The sequence below is a fragment of the Cherax quadricarinatus genome, chromosome 31 (genome assembly GCF_038502225.1).
Source record: "Cherax quadricarinatus isolate ZL_2023a chromosome 31, ASM3850222v1, whole genome shotgun sequence".
NCBI lineage: Eukaryota > Metazoa > Arthropoda > Malacostraca > Decapoda > Parastacidae > Cherax > Cherax quadricarinatus.
Window position 1 is genome coordinate 24,376,648 of NC_091322.1, and position 23,299 is coordinate 24,399,946.

The following is a 23,299-nucleotide window of genomic DNA, read 5'->3' on the forward strand; positions in this document are numbered from 1 at the left end:
TGATTTTTCCCCTCCGTTCGGAAATAAGAAATGTCCTATTTCGCCTGATGTCCCGGGGTGCAACTGGGGGGAAGGGGGGGAAATGTGCCCCTGGTGGGATGTGCCAGGGGACGGACCCATGTTGCAAGTCTCAGTGGTCAGCTATGGCAAGTATGGAGTCGTCTAGGCTGACACATTTACCATGCTCGTCTCTGGTCTCGAATCCTCTCTTCCCCTCTAATGCTGTCAAAAAAAAATTTCGATGTCATTTACAAAGTGAGTCATTCATGAAAAATCAGTGTACTTGTGTATTTCTGTTTGCCAAACACATGTTGAAAATATTAGGCAGACAGTCCTAGGAAATGTTGTACTCATTCTCTGTCCCTTCCCAAGATGCCAGCGAGGCGTAACCAATAGGAGGCGGCCAGCCTCCCCAACGACCAATCAGGGAAAAGATGAGTTAAAAGAGAGAGAAGAGGCAGGAGAAGTGACCAATGGGGTGCGTGGGACTCCTCCCCTGGAGGCCAGGCCCCGCCCCATTGGCTGGCTTGTATGGAGTTAGTGGAGGAGGTGTTGTGTGTTGTTAGTCTAGTGTATGTGGGAGGCCGGTGACCACTTGTGTCTACTGTGTTGGCCAGTGACCGCCCGGTGGCCAGTCTTGGTGCCATGTGTAATTAGTGATAGTAAGACTTAGCGAGGAGCACATCACTGAGGTGCGCTACAGCAGGCTGCAGGCGGCGCAGTGCACCTTCAAACAACGCCCAGGACTCTTCACTCGCCACTATGTCAGCTTACGCTCAGTTCGGCTACACCTACCCTGCGGCAGCCTCACAGGTAAGCCCAAACCACACCTGAGGGGCCACCGTGGGCCTACACAGGGGGCCCCTCGCGACCCCTCAAGGCCCCGTGTTGCTCTGAGACGCTACGTAAAAATGCCGTCTTTTTATATGCTATGCGGTGCGCATGTCGCTAATATGAATCAATAATTCATATTTTTCCCCGCCCCCTTGAGTGGAGACCGGTGCCAGATTGGCACTGAGGCGCTGCCACCAGGAAAACCGCCTCTCACACTCCCAATTAGCGCCGCGATCAACATTCTCCGAGGAAGATAGATATATTGGCCTCGGCGGCAGCTCGATCGATGGCAGCGGCGGCGGCGGCGGCGGCGGCGGGGGGTGCCACGGTCGTCGCCGCCGCAGCTCAGCGTGTCCTAAAATCTTTTTCAGGATGCCATCTGGACACGTGTTTGTGTTATTATGGAGACATATATTCTACCACCACCACTACCACTATTACTACCATCATCACCACCACCATAATCACCGCCTCCCTCATTAGATACCACCACCATCACTAAAGCTACCACCACCACCACCACTACCACTACAGCTGCCACCATCATCACCACTATCACCGCCTCCATCACTACAGCTACCACCATCACTACAGCTACCACCATCACTACAGTTACCACCATCACCATCACTACAGCTATCACCACTACCACTACAGCTACCACCATCACCACCATCACTACAGCTACCACCACCACCACCACCATAACTACAGCTACCACCACCACCACTACCACCACCACCACCACAACCACCATCAGAATCACCGCCTCCATCACTACAGCTACCACCACCACCACCTCCATCACTACAGCTACCACCACCTGCAGTACAACTACCATCCCTACTACTACACTTGCCACCATCACCACCACTGCCACCACCACCGTCACCACCACTACCACCTCCAGCACTATAGCAACAATTACCACCACCATCACCACCACTACCACCATCACCACCACCACGACAAACACCATTACCATCACAGCAACGACTATAACAATCACCACCACCATGCATCCTCCAAAACCAGGAGTGCCAGTGGTGCCAACATCTGAAGTGCCAGTGGTGCCAACATCTGAAGTGCCAGTGGTGCCAACATCTGAAGTGCCAGTGGTGCCAACATCTGAAGTGCCAGTGGTGCCAACATCTGAAGTGCCAGTGGTGCCAATATCTGAAGTGTCAGTGGTGTCAACATCTGGAGTGCCAGTGGTGCCAACATCTGGAGTGCCAATGGTGCCAACAACTGGAGTGCCAAGGGTGCCAACATCTAGAGTACCAGTTGTGCCAACATCTTGAGTGCCAGGGGTGCCAACATCTGGAGTACCAGTTATGCCAACATCTGGAGTAGCAGTTGTGCCAACATCTGGAGTGCCAGGGGTGCCACCAAAACATGCTTCCTCTCACCCACCCTCGAAATGCTAGGAAAATTGACAGAATAATTAAGACCTCGGAGCGAGTGATGGTCCAGCAGGAGGAGGAGGAGGAAGAGGAGGAGGAGGAGAAGGAGGAGGAGGAGGAAGAAGAAGAGACAGAGGAGGAGAAGGAGGAGCAGGTTAATGAGAAAACGTCTGGAGAAACAGGGGAATGAGAGGATTAATAGGAGCATAAGATGGAAGAAAAGAAAAAGAGGAAGAAAGAATGAAGAAGAGGCAGGAGGAGAATGCAAAAGGTCACAGTAGAGTCCTCTAACGCAGACATACAGAGAACGTTTAATTATACACGTTCTCTCTCTCTCTCTCTCTCTCTCTCTCTCTCTCTCTCTCTCTCTCTCTCTCTCTCTCTCTCTCTCTCTCTCTTTCTCTCTCTGTTAAAAATATTTTTGTGAGAGAGAAACAGGGGGTAAATTTCTAAGATCAGAAGACCTGAGACCAGGCCAGACCACTTGTCAGGTCACCACCCGCGTAACACCTGCATAATACCTTCGTAATACCTGCTTAACACCTGCATAATACCTGCGTAATACCTTCGTAACATCTGCGAAATACCTGCGTAATACCTGCGTAATACCTGCGTAATACCTGCGTAATACCTGCGTAATACCTGCGTAATACCTGCGTAATACCTGCGTAATACCTGCGTAACACGTGCGTAACACCTGCGTCACATCTACACCAGGAACGATCTACGCCACAGGGTGTTCCTAGTAGGGAAGTACACGCAAGAAGAAGAAGAAGAAGAAGGTTACCTGGAGGTTACCTGGAGGTTACCTGGAGGTTACCTGGAGGTTACCTGGAGGTTACCTGGAGGTTACCTGGAGGTTACTAACCCAGGATAACCTAAGAAAAAAAATTAGTGTGGGTTACTTCCATTGTTGTCCTCCCCTCCTCCCCCAGCATGCTACCCATAACACACTACTGCTACTACCCCTCTAGGTACCTATTTACCGCTAGGTAACAGAGGCAGCGGCCGTTAGGAGACTGGCCCATACGTCCCGCCTCGCCCTGGGTTCGATGCCGGGTCCTGTCGGTTGTGACCGCTCCACACACCTACGCTGCACCTCTACGCTAAAGAAAAGACCTACGCCAGAGTACCTACGCCAACAACGATCCTTCAGTGTTGATATCGGCGGACAGAGGATAGATCCTACACCGTAGCGTTCCTTGCGCCGAATGACCTATACGGATTTAGCGCTTTATGTGGTGACGATAATAATAATAATAATAATAATAATAATAATAATAATAATAATAATAATAATAATAATAATAATAATAATAATAATAATAATAATATTAATAATAATAATTCTTTATTATTATTATTATTATTATTATTATTATTATTGTCATCATTTTCACGAGGAAGCACTAAATCTGTAAGGGTCATACAACACCTGAGGAATGGTTGACGGCCCGCCAGTTCCTCGGATCAAGAGCCTTTCACCGGAACCGAGGCTCTCTAGTAATAAATTTATTCAGGAGACGCTAAGTGCAATTATCTCGCTGTGACTTTATAATAATAATAATAATAATAATAATAATAATAATAATAATAATAATAATAATAATAATAATTACAAGTGTTACATATCAAACTAAAAAAGATATTGATCATAAGGGTTTAGATAATTTTTTAAAAATGATATTAATAACGATTTTTGGGAAAAGGACATATATACGAGTGGCGAGCACTAACAGGCTGGCGGATCATACATCGTGATCCTTCACCGCTCCTTGCGGTGAAGGATCAAGGTGTGGCTCCCAAAAGAGAGTGTTCCAGTCTTCAGTGTTCGTAGTTACAACAGCAGAGCTGCGCTGGTGGTGTTCCGTTTGAAGTGTTCCTCCTCTTACTGTGTACCTACTGCCTCGTCCCTATGTGTTTCTTCACTTACTGTGTACCTACTGCCCCGTCACTATGTGTTTCTTCACTTACTGTGTACCTACTGCCCCGTCCCTATGTGTTTCTTCACTTACTGTGTACCTACTGCCCCGTCACTATGTGTTTCTTCACTTACTGTGTACCTACTGCCCCGTCACTATGTGTTTCTTCACTTACTGTGTACCTACTGCTCCGTCACTATGTGTTTCTTCACTTACTGTGTACCTACTGCCCCGTCCCTATGTGTTTCTTCACTTACTGTGTACCTACTGCCCCGTCCCTATGTGTTTCTTCACTTACTGTGTACCTACTGCCCCGTCCCTATGTGTTTCTTCACTTACTGTGTACCTACTGCCCCGTCCCTATGTGTTTTTTCACTTACCGTGTACCTACTGCCCTGTCCCTATGTGTTTCTTCACTTACTGTGTACCTACTGCCCCGTCACTATGTGTTTCTTCACTTACTGTGTACCTACTGCCCCGTCCCTATGTGTTTCTTCACTTACTGTGTACCTACTGCCCCGTCCCTATGTGTTTCTTCACTTACTGTGTACCTACTGCCCCGTCCCTATGTGTTTCTTCACTTACTGTGTACCTACTGCCCCGTCCCTATGTGTTTCTTCACTTACTGTGTACCTACTGTCCAGTCCATATGTGTTTCTTCACTTACTGTGTACCTACTGCCCCGTCACTATGTGTTTCTTCACTTACTGTGTACCTACTGCCCCGTCCCTGTGTGTTTCACTTACTGTGTACCTACTGCCCCGTCCCTATGTGTTTCTTCACTTACTGTGTACCTACTGCCCCGTCCCTATGTGTTTTTTCACTTACCGTGTACCTACTGCCCTGTCCCTATGTGTTTCTTCACTTACTGTGTACCTACTGCCCCGTCCCTATGTGTTTCTTCACTTACGGTGTACCTACTGCTTCGTCCCTATGTGTTTCTTCACTTACGGTGTACCTACTGCTCCGTTCTTAAGTGTTTCTTCACTTACTGTGTACCTACTGCTCCGTCCCTATGTGTTTCTTCACTTACTGTGTACCTACTGCTCCGTCTCTATGTGTTTCTTCACTTACTGTGTACCTACTGCTCCGTCCCTATGTGTTTCTTCACTTACTCTACCTACTGCTCCGTCCCTATGTGTTTCTTCATTTACTGTGTACCTACTGCTCCGTCCCTATGTGTTTCTTCACTTACTGTGTACCTACTGCTCCGTCCCTATGTGTTTCTTCACTTACTCTGTACCTACTGTCCCGTCCCTGTGTTTCTTCACTTACTGTGTACCTACTGCCCTGTCCCTATGTGTTTCTTCACTTACTGTGTACCTACTGCCCCGTCCCTATGTGTTTATCCACTTACTGTGTACCTACTGCTTCGTCCCTATGTGTTTCTCTCCTATTTACCGCTTACATTCCTCCACTTCCTCAGGTTACCTGAAGGTTACCTGGCGCCAATTCCTGTTGACTGCTTTCGCTGTCAGGTTCCAGAACAGGTCTCTTGGTAGATGTCCTGACAACTAGGCTGTTGTTATTGGTCGCACCCAGTCCATCGTATGCACGACAGCCCGGTTGATCAGGAACTGACCTGAGGAAGTTATCCAATTCCCTCTTGAAGATAGCCAGGGCTCTGCTGGTAATTCTACTTATGTAAGAAGGAAGTGTTGAAAAGTCTTGGGCCCCGTACACTTTTTGTGTTATCTGTTTCTGTGCTCATGGCTCCCCTGCTTTTCACGGGGGAAATTTTACACCATCTGCCAAACTTCTTACTTTTGTAGGGAATGATTTCGGTCTACAGATTTAGGACCAATCCCTTTAGAATTCTCCAGGTGTAAATTATGACGTATTTCTCTCGCCTGCGTCTAGGGAGTGTAGTTAGAGAGTCTTCCAACATTTCCATGAATTGAGGTTCTGTTCTGTTGTAGAGTCGTCGGTATAATCACCCGGCCCGGGCCTTTTCCAAGAGGTGGCCCGGCCATGGCTCCCTGTCGAGCGAATGTCTCAGACCAGATGTGTGAATTGAGGTGCACGACTGAGTTTATGTACACAGTGAAGGTCCTCTGCATATTCTCTACATCTACGTCCTTCCTTGCTTTAGAAGCGGCTGTTAATGTACAGCAGTGCTGCAGTGCAGAGAGAACAAGCGACTTGTAGAACACCATCACTGGAAGGACATCTCATCTTAGATGGGTTCTGGTTATAAGAACGTAAGAAAGGAGGAACACTGCAGCAGGTCTGCAAGCCCATACTAGGCAGGTCCTTCTCATACCCAAACCCCCTAACAAAAATATTTACCCAACCCATTTTCACTGCTACCCAAGGAATAAGCTTCAATAACCCTATTAACTCATACGCAAGTCCCACTCTGATCCAACACTTCTGACTCACCTATCATTTCCTTCGCGGTTGTAATAACAGAATTGTTGTCACCTCTGAATGTGAGATTTTCTAATATTATCACTCCCAGGTCTCTCACATTAATCCCCCATTTTGAACATAACATGAGAGAGGAGTAGCACTGCAGGAGACCTACTGGTCTGAAATAGCATTAAAGTCCTTACCATTTCTTAAGTCATATGTTTATCCACGTTGGGGGTGACGGAAATAGGTCGTCAGTCCACCACCTAGAGAGTACCTATTTAAGTGAACTTGAAACCAGTTAATTAATGGGTCTAATTGAAATATATTACTAATTACTATCTAATGTTGTAAACGTGGTTATATGCTGGTTCATCCCGAGTACATATTGGCCAATGTTGCTCCAACCCCCGGTGCAGTCCCTCCGCTACACCTGGTACAGTCCCTCCGCTACACCTGGAACAGTCCCTCCGCTACACCTGGAACAGTCCCTCCGCTACACCTGGAACAGTCCCTCCGCTACACCTGGAACAATCCCTCCGCTACACCTGGAACAATCCCGCCGCTACACCTGGAACAATCCCGCCGCTACACCTGGAACAATCCCACCGATACACCTGGTACAATCCCTCCGCTACACCTGGTACAATCTCGCCACTACACCTGGTACAATCGCCGCTGCACCTGGTACAATCCAGCCGCTACACCTGGTACCATCCCACCGCTACACCTGGTACAATCTCTCCGTTACACCTAGTACAGTCGCGCTACTACACCTGATACAATACCGCCGCCACACGTGATACAGTACCGCTCCTAACATGGGACAATCCCAATGCTATAACTTGTACAATCCCGCCGCTACACCTGGTACAATCCCGCCGCTACACTTGGCACAATAACACTGTTTCACCTGGTACAATAACACTGTTACACCTGGTACAATAACACTGCTACACCTGGTACAATAACACTCTTACACCTGGTACAATAACACTGCTACACTTGGTACAATAACACTGCTACACCTGGTACAATAACACAGCTACTCCTGGTACAATAACACCGCTACACCTGGTACGATAACACTGCTACACTTTGTACAATAACACCGCTACACCTGGTACGATAACGCTGCTACGCCTGGTACAATAACACCGCTACACCTGGTACAATAACACCGCTACACCTGGTACAATAACATCGCTACACCTGGTACAATAACACCGCTACACCTGGTACAATAACACCGCTACACCTGGTACAATAACACCGCTACACCTGGTACAATAACACCGCTACACCTGGTACAATAACACCGCTACACCTGGTACAATAACACCGCTACACCTGGTACAATAACACCGCTAACCTGGTACAATAACATCGCTACACCTGGTACAATAACATCGCTACACCTGGTACAATAACACCGCTACACCTGGTACAATAACACCGCTACACCTGGTACAATAACATCGCTACACCTGGTACAATAACACCGTTACACCTGGTACAATAACACCGCTACACCTGGTACAATAACACCGCTACACCCGGTACAATAACACCGCTACACCTATTACAATAACACTGCTACATCTGGTACAATAACACCTCTACACCTGGTACAATAACACTGCTACACCTGGTACAATAACATACTACACCTTGTACAATAACACTGCTACATCTGGTACAATAACACCGCTACACCTGGTACAATAACACTGCTACACCTGGTACAATAACACCGCTACACCTGGTACAATAACACCGCTACACCTGGTACAATAACACCGCTACACCTGGTACAATAACACCGCTACACCTGGTACAATAACACCGCTACACCTGGTACAATAACACCGCTACACCTGGTACAGTAACACTGATGCACTTTGTACATTAACACTGCTACACCTGGTACAATAACACTGCTACACCTGGTACAATAACACCGCTACATCAGGTACAATAACACTGCTACACCTGTTACAATAACACTGCTATACCTGGTACAATAACACTGCTACACCTGTTACAATAACACTGCTATACCTGGTACAATAACACTGCTACACCTGGTAAAATAACACTGGTATACCTGGTACAATAACACTGCTACACCTGGTTGAAGAACACTGCTACACCTGGAATAGTAACCCTGCTACACCTGATACAATAACACTGCTACACCTGTTACAATAACACTGCTACACCTGGTACAATAACACACTACACCTTGTACAATAACACTGCTACACCTGTTACAATAACACTGCTACACCTGATACAATAACACTGCTACACCTGTTACAATAACACTGCTACACCTGATACAATAACACTGCTACACCTGGAATAGCAACACTGCTACAGCGGGTACAATAACAGTGCTACACCTGGTACAATAATACTGCTACACCTGGTACAATAGCACTGCGACACCTGGTACAATAACACTGCTACACCTGGTACAATAACACTGCTACACCTGGCACAATAACACTGCTACACCTGGTACAATAAAACTGCTACACCTGGTACAATAAAACTGCTACACCTGGTACAATAACACTGCTACACCTGGTACAATAACACTGCTACACCAGGTACAATAACGGTGCTACACCTAGTACAATAATACTGCTACTCCTGGTACAATAACACTGCTACACCAGGTACAATAACGGTGCTACACCTAGTACAATAATACTGCTACACCTGGCACAATAACACTGCTACACCTGGTACAATAAAACTGCTACACCTGGTACAATAAAACTGCTACATCTGGTACAATAACACTGCTACACCTGGTACAATAACACTGCTACACCTGGTACAACAACACTGCTACACCTGTTATAATAACACTGCTACACCTGGTACAATAAACATGCTACACCTGGTACAATAACACTGCTACACCTGGTACAATAACACTGCTACACCTGGTACAATAAACATGCTACACCAGGTACAATAACACTGCTACACCTGGTACAACAACACTGCTACACCTGTTATAATAATACTGCTACACCTGGTATAATAACACTGCTACTTCAGGTAAAATAACACTGCTACACCTGGTACAATAACACTGCTACACCTGGAATAGAAACACTGCTACACCTGGTACAATAACACTGCTACACCTTGTACAATAACACTGCTACACCTGGTACAATAACACTGGTACACCTGGTACAATAACACTGCTACACCTGGTACAATAAAACTGCTACACCTGGAATAGTAGCACTGCTACACCTTGTACAATAACACTGCTACACCTGGTACAATAACACTGCTACACCTGATACAATAACACTGCTACACCTGGTACAATAACACTGCTACACCTGGTACAATAACACTGGTACACCTGGTACAATAACACTGCTACACCTGGTACAATAAAACTGCTACACCTGGAATAGTAACACTGCTACACCTGGTACAATAACACTGCTACACCTGGTATAATAACTCTGCTACACCTGATACAATAACACTGCTACACCTGGTACAATAAAGCTGCTACACCTGGTACAATAACACTGCTAAACCTGGTACAATAACACTGCTACACCTGGTACAATAACACTGCTACACCTGGTACAATAAAGCTGCTACACCTGGTACAATAACACTGCTACACCAGGTACAATAACACTGCTAAACCAGGTACAATAACACTGCTACACCTGGTACAATAACACTGCTACATCTGGTACAATAACACTGCTACACCTGGTATAATAACACTGCTACACCTGGTATAATAACACTGCTACACCTGGTATAATAACACCGCTACACCTGGTATAATAGCACTGCTACACCTGGTATAATAACACTGCTACACCTGGTATAATAACACTGCTACACCTGGTATAATAACACTGCTACAACTGGTACAATAACACTGCTACACCTGGTACAATAACACTGCTACACCTGGTATAATAACACTGCTACACCTGATATAATAACACTGCTACACCTGGTACAATAACACTGCTACACCTGGTACAATAACACTGCTACATCTGGTACAATAACACTGCTACACCTGATATAATAACACTGCTACACCTGGTACAATAACACTGCTACACCTGGTACATTAACACTGCTACAACAGGTACAATAACACTGCTACACCTGGTATAATAACACTGCTACACCTGATATAATAATACTGCTACACCTGGTACAATAACACTGCTACACCTGGTATAATAACACTGCTACACCTGGTACAATAACACTGCTACACCTGGTACAATAACACTGCTACACCTGGTACAATAACACTGCTACACCTGGTATAATAACACTGCTACACCTGGTATAATAACACTGCTACACCTGGTACAATAACACTGCTACACCTGGTACAATAACACTGCTACACCTGGTACAATAACACTGCTACACCTGTTATAATAACACTGCTACACCTGGTACAATAACACTGCTACACCTGGTACAATAACACTGCTACACCTGGTACAATAACACTGCTACACCTGGTATAATAACACTGCTACATCTGGTACAATAACTCTGCTACATCTGGTACAATAACTCTGCTACACCTGGTACAATAACACTGCTACACCTGGTACAATAACACTGCTACACCTGGTATAATAACACTGCTACACCTGGTATAATAACACTGCTACACCTGGTACAATAACACTGCTACACCTGGTACAATAACACTGCTACACCTGGTATAATAGCACTGCTACATCTGGTACAATAACACTGCTACACCTGGTACAATAACACTGCTACACCTGGTACAATAACACTGCTACACCTGGTATAATAACACTGCTACATCTGGTACAATAACTCTGCTACACCTGGTACAATAACACTGCTACACCGGCTACACCTGGAGGAGTGTTGGGTTGAAGTGAAGTGTTGGAGAAGTGTTTGAGTGGCGTGTTGAAGTGAAGAAATTGTGTGGTGTTGGAGTTATGTGTTAGAAAAGTATTGATGTGATGTGAAATGTTGAATCGAAGTGTTGGAGAAGTGTTGAAGTGAAGTGTTGGAGAAGCATTGGAGTGAAGTGTTGGAGAAGCATTGGAGTGAAGTGTTGGAGAAGCATTGGAGTGAAGTGTTGGAGAAGCATTGGAGTGAAGTGTTGGAGAAGCATTGGAGTGAAGTGTTGGAGAAGCATTGGAGTGAAGTGTTGGAGAAGCATTGGAGTGAAGTGTTGGAGTGAAATTTTAGAAAACTGTTAAAGTGAAGTGTTGTAATGATTTTTTTCAAAGTAAGTGTTGGAGTAAAGTGTTGAAGTGAAGTGCTGGATAAAGTGTTGGGGAAGGACTGAAGTGTTGGAGAAATGTCTGATATCAGTAATATGACGATATTAACAACACAGTAATATTAACATTAACAATATTAACAACACAGTAATATTAACATTAACAATATTAACAACACAGTAACATTAACAATAACAATATTAACAACACAGTAATATTAACATTAACAATATTAACAACACAGTAATATTAACATTAACAATATTAACAACACAGTAATATTAACATTAACAATATTAACAACACAGTAACATTAACAATAACAATATTAACAACACAGTAATATTAACATTAACAATATTAACAACACAGTAATATTAACATTAACAATATTAACAACACAGTAATATTAACATTAACAATATTAACAACACAGTAACAATAACAATAACAATATTAACAGCACAGTAATATTAACATTAACAATATTAACAACACAGTACTATTAACATTAACAATATTAACAACACAGCAATATTAACATTAACAATATTAACAACACAGTAATATTAACATTAACAATGTTAACAACACACTAATATTAATATTAACAACACAGTAATATTAACATTAACAATATTAACAACACAGTAACATTAACATTAACAATATTAACAACACAGTAATATTAACATTAACAACTCAGTAATATTAACATTAACAATATTAACAACACAGTAATATTAACATTAATAATATTAACAACACAGTAATATTAACATTAACAATATTATCAACACAGTAATATTAACATTAACAATATTAACAACACAGTAATATTAACATTAACAATATTAACAACACAGTAATATTAACATTAACAATATTAACAACACAGTAATATTAACATTAACAATATTAACAGCACAGTAATATTAACATTAACAACTCAGTAATATTAACATTAACAATATTAATAACACAGTAATATTAACATTAATAATATTAACAACACAGTAATATTAACATTAACAATATTATCAACACAGTAATATTAACATTAACAATATTAACAACACAGTAATATTAACATTAACAATATTAACAACACAGTAATATTAACATTAACAATATTAACAACACAGTAATATTAACATTAACAATATTAACAACACTGTAATATTAATATTAACAATATTAACACCACAGTAATATTAACATTAACAATATTAACAAGACAGTAATATTAACATTAACAATATTAACAAGACAGTAATATTAACATTAACAATATTAACAAGACAGTAATATTAACATTAACAATATTACAACACAGTAAGATTAACATTAACAATATTAACAACACAGTAATATTAACATTAACAATATTAACAACACTGTAATATTAACATTAACAATATTAACAACACAGTAATATTAACATTAACAATATTAACAACACTGTAATATTAACATTAACAATATTAACACCACAGTAATATTAACATTAACAATATTAACAAGACAGTAATATTAACATTAACAATATTAACAACACAGTAATATTAACATTAACAATATTAACAAGACAGTAATATTAACATTACCAATATTAACAACACAGTAATATTAACATTAACAATATTACAACACAGTAAGATTAACATTATCAATATTAACACCACAGTAATATTAACATTAACAATATTTACAACACAGTAATATTAACATTAACAATATTAACAACACTGTAATATTAACATTGACAATATTAACAACACAGTAATATTAACAAGACAGCAATATTAACATTAACAATATTAACAACAAAGTAATATTAACACTAACAATATTAACAACACAGAAATATTACCATTAACAATATTAACAACACAGTAATATTAACATTAACAATATTAACACCACAGGAATATTAACATTAACAATATTAACAACACAGTAATATTAACACTAATAATTTTAACAACACAGTAATATTAACATTAACAATATTAACAAGACAGTAATATTAACATTAACAATATTAACAACACAGTAATATTAACATTAACAATATTAACAACACAGTAATATTAACATTAACAATATTAACAACACAGTAATATTAACAACAGAATAATATTAACAATATAGTAATGCTAATACTAAAATATTATCAACACAGTAATATTAACAAATAATGATATTAACACTAACAATATTAACGGATAGTAAAATTAACACTAACAATATTAACGGATGGTAATACTGACACTGACGACCATAACAACATGGTAATATTAACAATAATATAATATCAACATTGTAACATTAAATAACTGTGATAAAATTAATAACAACGCGGTATTAACATTTTACGATATTAACTCAAAGGAGATTAACAACAACACGATATTTACAACATGAGAATAACAACAATTAGTTATTACGATCTTATAATATTTGGCGATATTATGGTCTTATAATATTTGGCGATATTATGGTCTTATAATATTTGGCGATATTATGGTCTTATAATATTTGGCGATATTATGGTCTTATAATATTTGGCGATATTATGGTCTTATAATATTTGGCGATATTATGGTCTTATAATATTTGGCGATATTATGGTCTTATAATATTTGGCGGTATTATGGTCTTATAATATTTGGCGATATTATGGTCTTATAATATTTGGGGATATTATGGTCTTATAATATTTGGCGATATTATGGTCTTATAATATTTGGCGATATTATGGTCTTATAATATTTGGCGGTATTATGGTCTTATAATATTTGGCGATATTATGGTCTTGTAATATATGGCGATATTAAGATGTTACAATATTTGGCGGTATTACGATGTTACAATATTTTGCTATATTAGGATGTTATAATATTTGGAGATACTACGGTCTTTTAATATTTGGCGATATTACGGTATTATAATATTTGGCGTTATTACGGTTTTTAATATTTCTCGATATTACGATGTTGAAATATTTAACGATATTACGGTCTTATAATATTTGGCGATCTTACGATGTTACAATATTTGGCGATGTTAAGGTCTTATAATATTTGGCGATATTGCGGTCATATAAATTTTGGCGATATTACGATATTAAAATATCTGGCGATATTACGATGTTATAATATTTGGTGACGTTAAGGTCATATAATATTTGGCGATTTTACAATCCTGTAATATTTAGCGATATTACAATAATATAATATTTGGCGAAATAATGATTCTATAATATTTGGCGATATTAATCTCTTATAATTATCTATGCTACGGTCTTGTAATATTTGGAGATGTTCCGTGCGTTGACAACACGGCGATTTTAGCGATATTTTTGACGTGATAATTTGGCGATAGTATATATATATATATATATATATATATATATATATATATATATATATATATATATATATATATATATATATATATATATATATATATATATATATATATATACTATTAATAATAATAATATAAATAAGAATCGGAACGTAACCTGGAAACAGACCGGAGCGTAACCTGGAGTTAACCAGAACCTAACCTGGAACTGACCGAATCGTGACCTGGAACCAACCAGAACGTGACCTGGCACCGACCAGAACGTAACCTGGCACCGACCAGAACGTAGCCTGGCATCGACCAGAACGTAACATAGCACCGACCAGAACGTAACCTGGAAACCGATCAGAACTTGACCTGGAAACCGACCAGAACGTAACCTGACACCGACCAGATTGTAGCCTGGCATCGACCAGAACGTAACCTGGAAACTGACCAGAACGTAACCTGGAAACCGACCAGAACGTAACCTGGATCACAGAGCACAACTATCGACTATTCTTATGAAAGAAGCAGCGGGGATTTCCCCCTCCCACCACCACCCTCCTTTCTCCCTCCCCCTCTCCCCTTCCCCCCCCATCCTCCCCCCATCAGGTCAAGCGAACATCGCGTCACTATTGTCCAGTACCCTTGTTGCGGCTCGCGCAGGTACAAACCCCCCCCCCATTTGTCCTCCCCCTTACACCCCCTTAAAAACATCCCCCTCCCCTCTCCGGTGTCAACTCCTCCCCCCTCTCTCCCCCCTCCTGGCACTCGCCCCAGTGCTTTACCTATGGCACTGTTAATACACAGGTGCCAGCGAGCGGTCAATCACCAGCCGCACCTCTGTGATTCCAGGATTTTTATCTGTCTCTCTCACCGACACATAGGTGTGTGTGCGTGTGCGTGCGCGTGCGTGCGTGTGTGTGTGTGTGTGTGTGTGCACACACCTTTGGACGCCCAGACACATGTATACACGGCAGTCGTGTGTACGGCTGGTAAGTTAACCATGGAGATTCGTGTGTACCTTTGGGGGGATGGCGTGTGAGTGTAATGGGGTTATCGTGTGTACCTGAGGCTCCTGTGTACACCTAAATTTGTATATATGTATATATATATATATATATATATATATATATATATATATATATATATATATATATATATATATATATATATATGCAATAAGATCAGAGTAAACAGGTGATATCAGAATATGCAGAACAACCACTGTGCAAGAATAGTGAAATTCCAAGCGCTTTTGTGACTTCTCACATTCTCAAGAAACTATGTAGTTCCTGGATAATGTGAGAAGTCACGAAAGCGCTTGGAGTTTTGCTATTCTTTCACAGTGGTTGTTTTGCACACAAACACACACACACACACACACACACACACACACACACACACACACACACACACACACACACACACACACACACACACACATATATATATATATATATATATATATATATATTTATTTATTTATTTATTTATTTATTAACACATCGGCTGTTTCCCACCAAGGCAGGGTGGCTCGAAAAGGAAAAACTTCACCATCATTCACTCCATTACTGTCTTGCCAGAGGCGCGCTTACGCTACAGTTATGAAACTGCAACATAAACTTCCCTCCTTCAGAGTGCAGACACTGTACTTCTCATCTCCAGGACTCAAGTCCGGCTTGTCGGTTTCCCTGAATCCCTTCATAAGTGTTACCTTGCTTACACTCAAACAGCACGTCAAGTCCTGAAAACCACTTGTCTCCATTTGCTTCTATCTAACACACTCACGCATGCTTGCTGGAAGTCCAAGCCCCTCGCACACAAAACCTCCTTTACCCCCTCCCTTAAACCTTTCCTAGGCCGACCTCTACCCTGGCTTCCCTCCACTATAGATTTATACACTCTCCAATTCATTCTATTTTATTTCAACCTCTCTACATGTCCGAACCACCTCTCCTCAGACCTCTGGATAATAGTTTTGGTAATCCTGCACCTCCTTCTAATTTCCAAACTACGAATTCTCTGCATTATATTCACACCACACATTGCCCTCAGACACGACATCTCCACTGCCTCCAGCCTTCTCCTTGTTGCAACATTCACCACCCATGTTTCACATCGATATAAAAGCGTTGGTATAACTATGCTCTCAAACATTCTCCTCTTTGCTTCCATGGACAAAGTTCTTTGTCTCCAAAGACTTCAGTGCACCACTCACCTCTTTCCCTTCGTCAGTTTTATGATTCACCTCATCTTTCATAGACCCATCTGCTGACACGTCCACTCCTAAATATCTGAATACATTCACCTCCTCCATACTCTCTCCCTCCAACTTGATATCCAATCTTTCTTTACCTTACTCTTTCGTATATTCACTTTTAATTTTCTTCTTTCACATACCCTACCAAGCTCATCTACCAACCTCTGCAACGTCTCTTCAAAATCTCCCAAAAGCACAGTGTCATCAGCAAAGAACAACTGTGACTACTCCCACTTCGTGTTAGATTCTTTATCTTTTAACCCCAAACCTCTTGCCAACACCCGAGCATTCACTTCTCTTACAACCCCATCTATAAATATATTGAACAACCATGGTGACACCACACATCCTTGGCTAAGACCTATTTTACTGGGTAATAATTTCTCTCTCTCTCTCTCTCCTACATACTCTAACCTGAACCTCACTATCCTCGTAAAAACTGCTTTTAATAACCTACCTCCTATTCCATACATTTGCAACATCTGCCACATTGCCCCCCCTATCCACCCTGTCATACGCCTTTTCTAAATCCATAAATGCCACAAAAACCTTTCTAACCTTATTTAAATACTGTTCACCTATGTGTTTCACTGTAAACACTTGGTCTACACACCCTCTACCCTTCCTAAAGCTCCTTGTTCATCTGCTATCTTACTCTCCGTCTTACTCTTAATTCTTGCAATAATAACTCTACACTTTACCAGGTATACTCAACAGACTTATTCCCCTATAATTTTTGCATTCTGTTTTGTCCCCTTTGCCTTTATACAAAGGAACTATGCATGCTCTCTGCCAATGTCTTGGTACCTTACCCTCTTCCATACATATATTAAATAAAAGCATCAACCACTCCAAAACTACATCCCCACCTGCTTTTAACATTTTTAGGTTCATTCCATCAATCCCAGCTGCTTTACCCCCTTTCGTTCTACCCATTTCCTCATGCACTTCCCCCACACTTACAACTCGCTCTTCCTCACTCCTACAAGATGTTATTCCTCCTTGCCCTATACACGAAATCACAGCTTCCCTATCTTCATCAACATTTAACAATTCCTCAAAATATTCCCTCCATCTTACTGATACCTCTAACTCTTCATTTACTAACTCTCCTGTCTTATTTTTAGCAATCAAATCCATTTATTCCTTAGGCTTCCTCAACTTATTAATCTCACTCCAAAACTTTTTCTTATTTTCAACAAAATTTGTTGATAACATCTCACCCACTCTCTCATTTACTCTCTTTTTACTTTGCTTCACCATTCTAACCAAACCATACCACGGGCGGGGTTAGAACCCGCGATCAGATTCCTAAAACTCACCATTCTCTTAACCTCTCTTTTTCTCTCTATATACTCCTCCATCCTTGCATCATTTCTACTTTGTAAAAACCTCTATTATGCTAATTTTTTCTCTGTTACTGCTCTCTTTACATCATCATTCCACCAATCGCTCTTCTTCCCTCCCGCGCCCACTTTCCTGTAACCACAAACTTCTGCTGAACACTTTAACATTATATTTTTAAATATATATATATATATATATATATATATATATATATATATATATATATATATATATATATATATATATATATATATATATATATATATATATATATATATATATATATATATATATATATATATATAAACGAAAGGTTTTAGGCTTAAGTTCAGTTAAAAAAAATTGTTTGAAGTTAGTTGAAAGACATCGTCTCGTTTTATTCTACGCTATTTGAGATTTTTTTCGAGACTATTGTAAGTAGTGTGTAGTGCCGGCCTGCTTCTAGCCCATGCTCCACCCCTTTCCTAGCCCATGATACATCTCCGTCTATCCTCCACCCCTCCAGGAGTCTTTCCTATCCACCGTCAACCAACTTAGTGATTTCTTCCAGACCGGCTATTCATCCTGCATCCTTCACATCTTCGCTGCATCCTTCATACGTATCCTGCATTCCTGCTATCCATTCTGCATCTTTCCTACCTGCCCTGCATCCCTGCTAAACTAGATGTGACCTATCATGTGACCTATCGTGTGACCTGTCGTGTGACCTGTCGTGTGACGTGGAGGTGACATGACAGGTCTCTAGCCGTCACTTCTTCAATTTAGGATTCTTAAAGTTGTCGTTGTCACGGTGCTGGTCCATCAGTCGTCGTTGTCGTCACGGTGCTGGTCCATCAGTCGTCGTCGTTGTCACGGTGCTGGTCCACCAGTCGTCGTCGTTGTCATGGTGCTGGTCCACCAGTCGTCGTCGTCGTCACAGTACTGGTCCACCAGTTATCGTCGTCGTCACGGTACTGGTCCACCAGTCATCGTCGTCGTCACGGTACTGGTCCACCAGTCATCGTCGTTGTCACGGTACTGGTCCACCAGTCATCGTCGTTGTCACGGTACTGGTCCACCAGTCATCGTCGTTGTCACGGTACTGGTCCACCAGTCATCGTCGTCGTCACGGTACTGGTCCACCAGTCGTCGTCGTCGTCACGGTACTGGTCCACCAGTCATCGTCGTCGTCACGGTACTGGTCCACCAGTCGTCGTCGTTGTCATGGTGCTGGTCCACCAGTCATCGTCGTCGTCACGGTACTGGTCCACCAGTCATCGTCGTCGTCACGGTACTGGTCCACCAGTCGTCGTCGTCGTCACGGTACTGGTCCACCAGTCATCGTCGTCGTCACGGTACTGGACCACCAGTCATCGTCGTCGTCACGGTACTGGTCCACTAGTCATCGTCGTCGTCACGGTACTGGTCCACCAGTCATCGTCGTCGTCACGGTACTGGACCACCAGACATCGTCGTCGTCACGGAACGGGTCCACCAGTCATCGTCGTCGTCACGGCACTGGTCCACCAGTCATCGTCGTCGTCACGGTACTGGTCCACCAGTCATCGTCGTCGTCACGGTACTGGACCACCAGTCATCGTCGTCGTCACGGTACTGGTCCACTAGTCATCGTCGTCGTCACGGTACTGGACCACCAGTCATCGTCGTCGTCACGGTACTGGTCCACTAGTCATCGTCGTCGTCACGGTACTGGTCCAGCAGTCATCGTCGTCGTCACGGCACTGGTCCACCAGTCATCGTCGTCGTCACGGTACTGGACCACCAGTCATCGTCGTCGTCACGGTACTGGTCCACCAGTCATCGTCGTCGTCACGTTACTGGTCCACCAGTCATCGTCATGGTACTGGTCCACCAGTCATCGTCGTCGTCACGGTACTGGTCCACCAGTCATCGTCGTCGTCACGGTACTGGTCCACCAGTCATCGTCGTCGTCACGGTACTGGACCACCAGTCATCGTCGTCGTCACGGTATTGGTCCACCAGTCATCGTCGTCGTCACGGTACTGGTCCACCAGTCATCGTCGTCGTCACGGTACTGGTCCACCAGTCATCGTCGTCGTCACGGTACTGGTCCACCAGTCATCGTCGTCGTCACGTTACTGGTCCACCAGTCATCGTCATGGTACTGGTCCACCAGTCATCGTCGTCGTCACGGTACTGGTCCACCAGTCATCGTCGTCGTCACGGTACTGGTCCACCAGTCATCGTCGTCGTCACGGTACTGGACCACCAGTCATCGTCGTCGTCACGGTACTGGTCCACCAGTCATCGTCGTCGTCACGGTACTGGTCCACCAGTCATCGTCGTCGTCACGGTACTGGTCCACCAGTCATCGTCGTCGTCACGGTACTGGTCCACCAGTCATCGTCGTCGTCACGGTACTGGTCCACCAGTCATCGTCGTCGTCACGGTACTGGACCACCAGTCATCGTCGTCGTCACGGTACTGGTCCACCAGTCATCGTCGTCGTCACGATACTGGTCCACCAGTCATCGTCGTCGTCACGGTACTGGTCCACCAGTCATCGTCGTCGTCACGGTACTGGTCCACCAGTCATCGTCGTCGTCACGGTACTGGTCCACCAGTCATCGTCGTCGTCACGGTACTGGTCCACCAGTCATCGTCGTCGTCACGGTACTGGTCCACCAGTCATCGTCGTCGTCACGATACTGGACCACCAGTCATCGTCGTCGTCACGGTACTGGTCCACCAGTCATCGTCGTCGTCACGGTACTGGTCCACCAGTCATCGTCGTCGTCACGGTACTGGTCCACCAGTCATCGTCGTCGTCACGATACTGGTCCACCAGTCATCGTCGTCGTCACGGTACTGGTCCGCCAGTCATCGTCGTCGTCACGGTACTGGTCCACCAGTCATCGTCGTCGTCACGGTACTGGTCCACCAGTCATCGTCGTCGTCACGGTACTGGACCACCAGTCATCGTCGTCGTCACGGTACTGGTCCACCAGTCATCGTCGTCGTCACGGTACTGGACCACCAGTCATCGTCGTCGTCACGGTACTGGACCTCCAGTCATCGTCGTCGTCACGGTACTGGTCCACCAGTCATCGTCGTCGTCACGGTACCGGTCCACCAGTCATCGTCGTCGTCACGGTACTGGTCCACCAGTCATCGTCGTCGTCACGATACTGGTCCACCAGTCATCGTCGTCGTCACGGTACTGGTCCACCAGTCATCGTCGTCGTCACGGTACTGGTCCACCAGTCATCGTCGTCGTCACGGTACTGGTCCACCAGTCATCGTCGTCGTCACGGTACTGGACCACCAGTCATCGTCGTCGTCACGGTACTGGTCCACCAGTCATCGTCGTCGTCACGGTACTGGACCACCAGTCATCGTCGTCGTCACGGTACTGGTCCACCAGTCATCGTCGTCGTCACGGTACTGGTCCACCAGTCATCGTCGTCGTCACGGTACTGGTCCACCAGTCATCGTCGTCGTCACGGTACTGGTCCACCAGTCATCGTCGTCGTCACGGTACTGGTCCACCAGTCATCGTCGTCGTCACGGTACTGGTCCACCAGTCATCGTCGTCGTCACGGTACTAGTCCACCAGTCATCGTCGTCGTCACGGTACTGGTCCACCAGTCATCGTCGTCGTCACGATACTGGTCCACCAGTCATCGTCGTCGTCACGGTACTGGTCCACCAGTCATCGTCGTCGTCACGGTACTGGTCCACCAGTCATCGTCGTCGTCACGGTACTGGTCCACCAGTCATCGTCGTCGTCACGGTACTGGACCACCAGTCATCGTCGTCGTCACGGTACTGGTCCACCAGTCATCGTCGTCGTCACGGTACTGGACCACCAGTCATCGTCGTCGTCAGGGTACTGGTCCACCAGTCATCGTCGTCGTCACGGTACTGGACCACCAGTCATCGTCGTCATCACGGTACTGGTCCACCAGTCATCGTCGTCGTCACGGTACTGGTCCACCAGTCATCGTCGTCGTCACGGTACTGGTCCACCAGTCATCGTCGTCGTCACGATACTGGTCCACCAGTCATCGTCGTCGTCACGGTACTGGTCCACCAGTCATCGTCGTCGTCACGGTACTGGTCCACCAGTCATCGTCGTCGTCACGATACTGGTCCACCAGTCATCGTCGTCGTCACGGTACTGGTCCACCAGTCATCGTCGTCGTCACGGTACTGGTCCACCAGTCATCGTCGTTGTCACGGTACTGGTCCACCAGTCATCGTCGTCATCACGGTACTGGTCCACCAGTCATCGTCGTGGTCACGGTACTGGTCCACCAGTCATCGTCGTCGTCACGGTACTGGTCCACCAGTCATCGTCGTCGTCACGGTACTGGTCCACCAGTCATCGTCGTCGTCACGGTACTGGTCCACCAGTCATCGTCGTCGTCACGGTACTGGTCCACCAGTCATCGTCGTCGTGGTCACGGTACTGGTCCACCAGTAATCGTCGTCGTCACGGTACTGGTCCACCAGTCATCGTCGTGGTCACGGTACTGGTCCACCAGTCATCGTCGTCGTCACGGT

At 43.8% G+C, this 23,299-nt stretch overlaps 1 protein-coding gene across 1 annotated transcript in view; it reads left to right on the plus strand.

The window, feature by feature from the left end:
* The first annotated feature begins 575 nt into the window (after positions 1-575).
* LOC138853487 (homeobox protein caupolican-like) overlaps positions 576-23,299 on the plus strand; it is a 286,694-nt gene continuing 263,970 nt past the window's right edge. Inside the window, exon 1 of the mRNA XM_070090400.1 lies at positions 576-813. Coding sequence (XP_069946501.1) covers positions 763-813 — 51 coding nt within the window. The 5' untranslated portion in view covers positions 576-762. The remainder of the gene's footprint in view (positions 814-23,299) is intronic.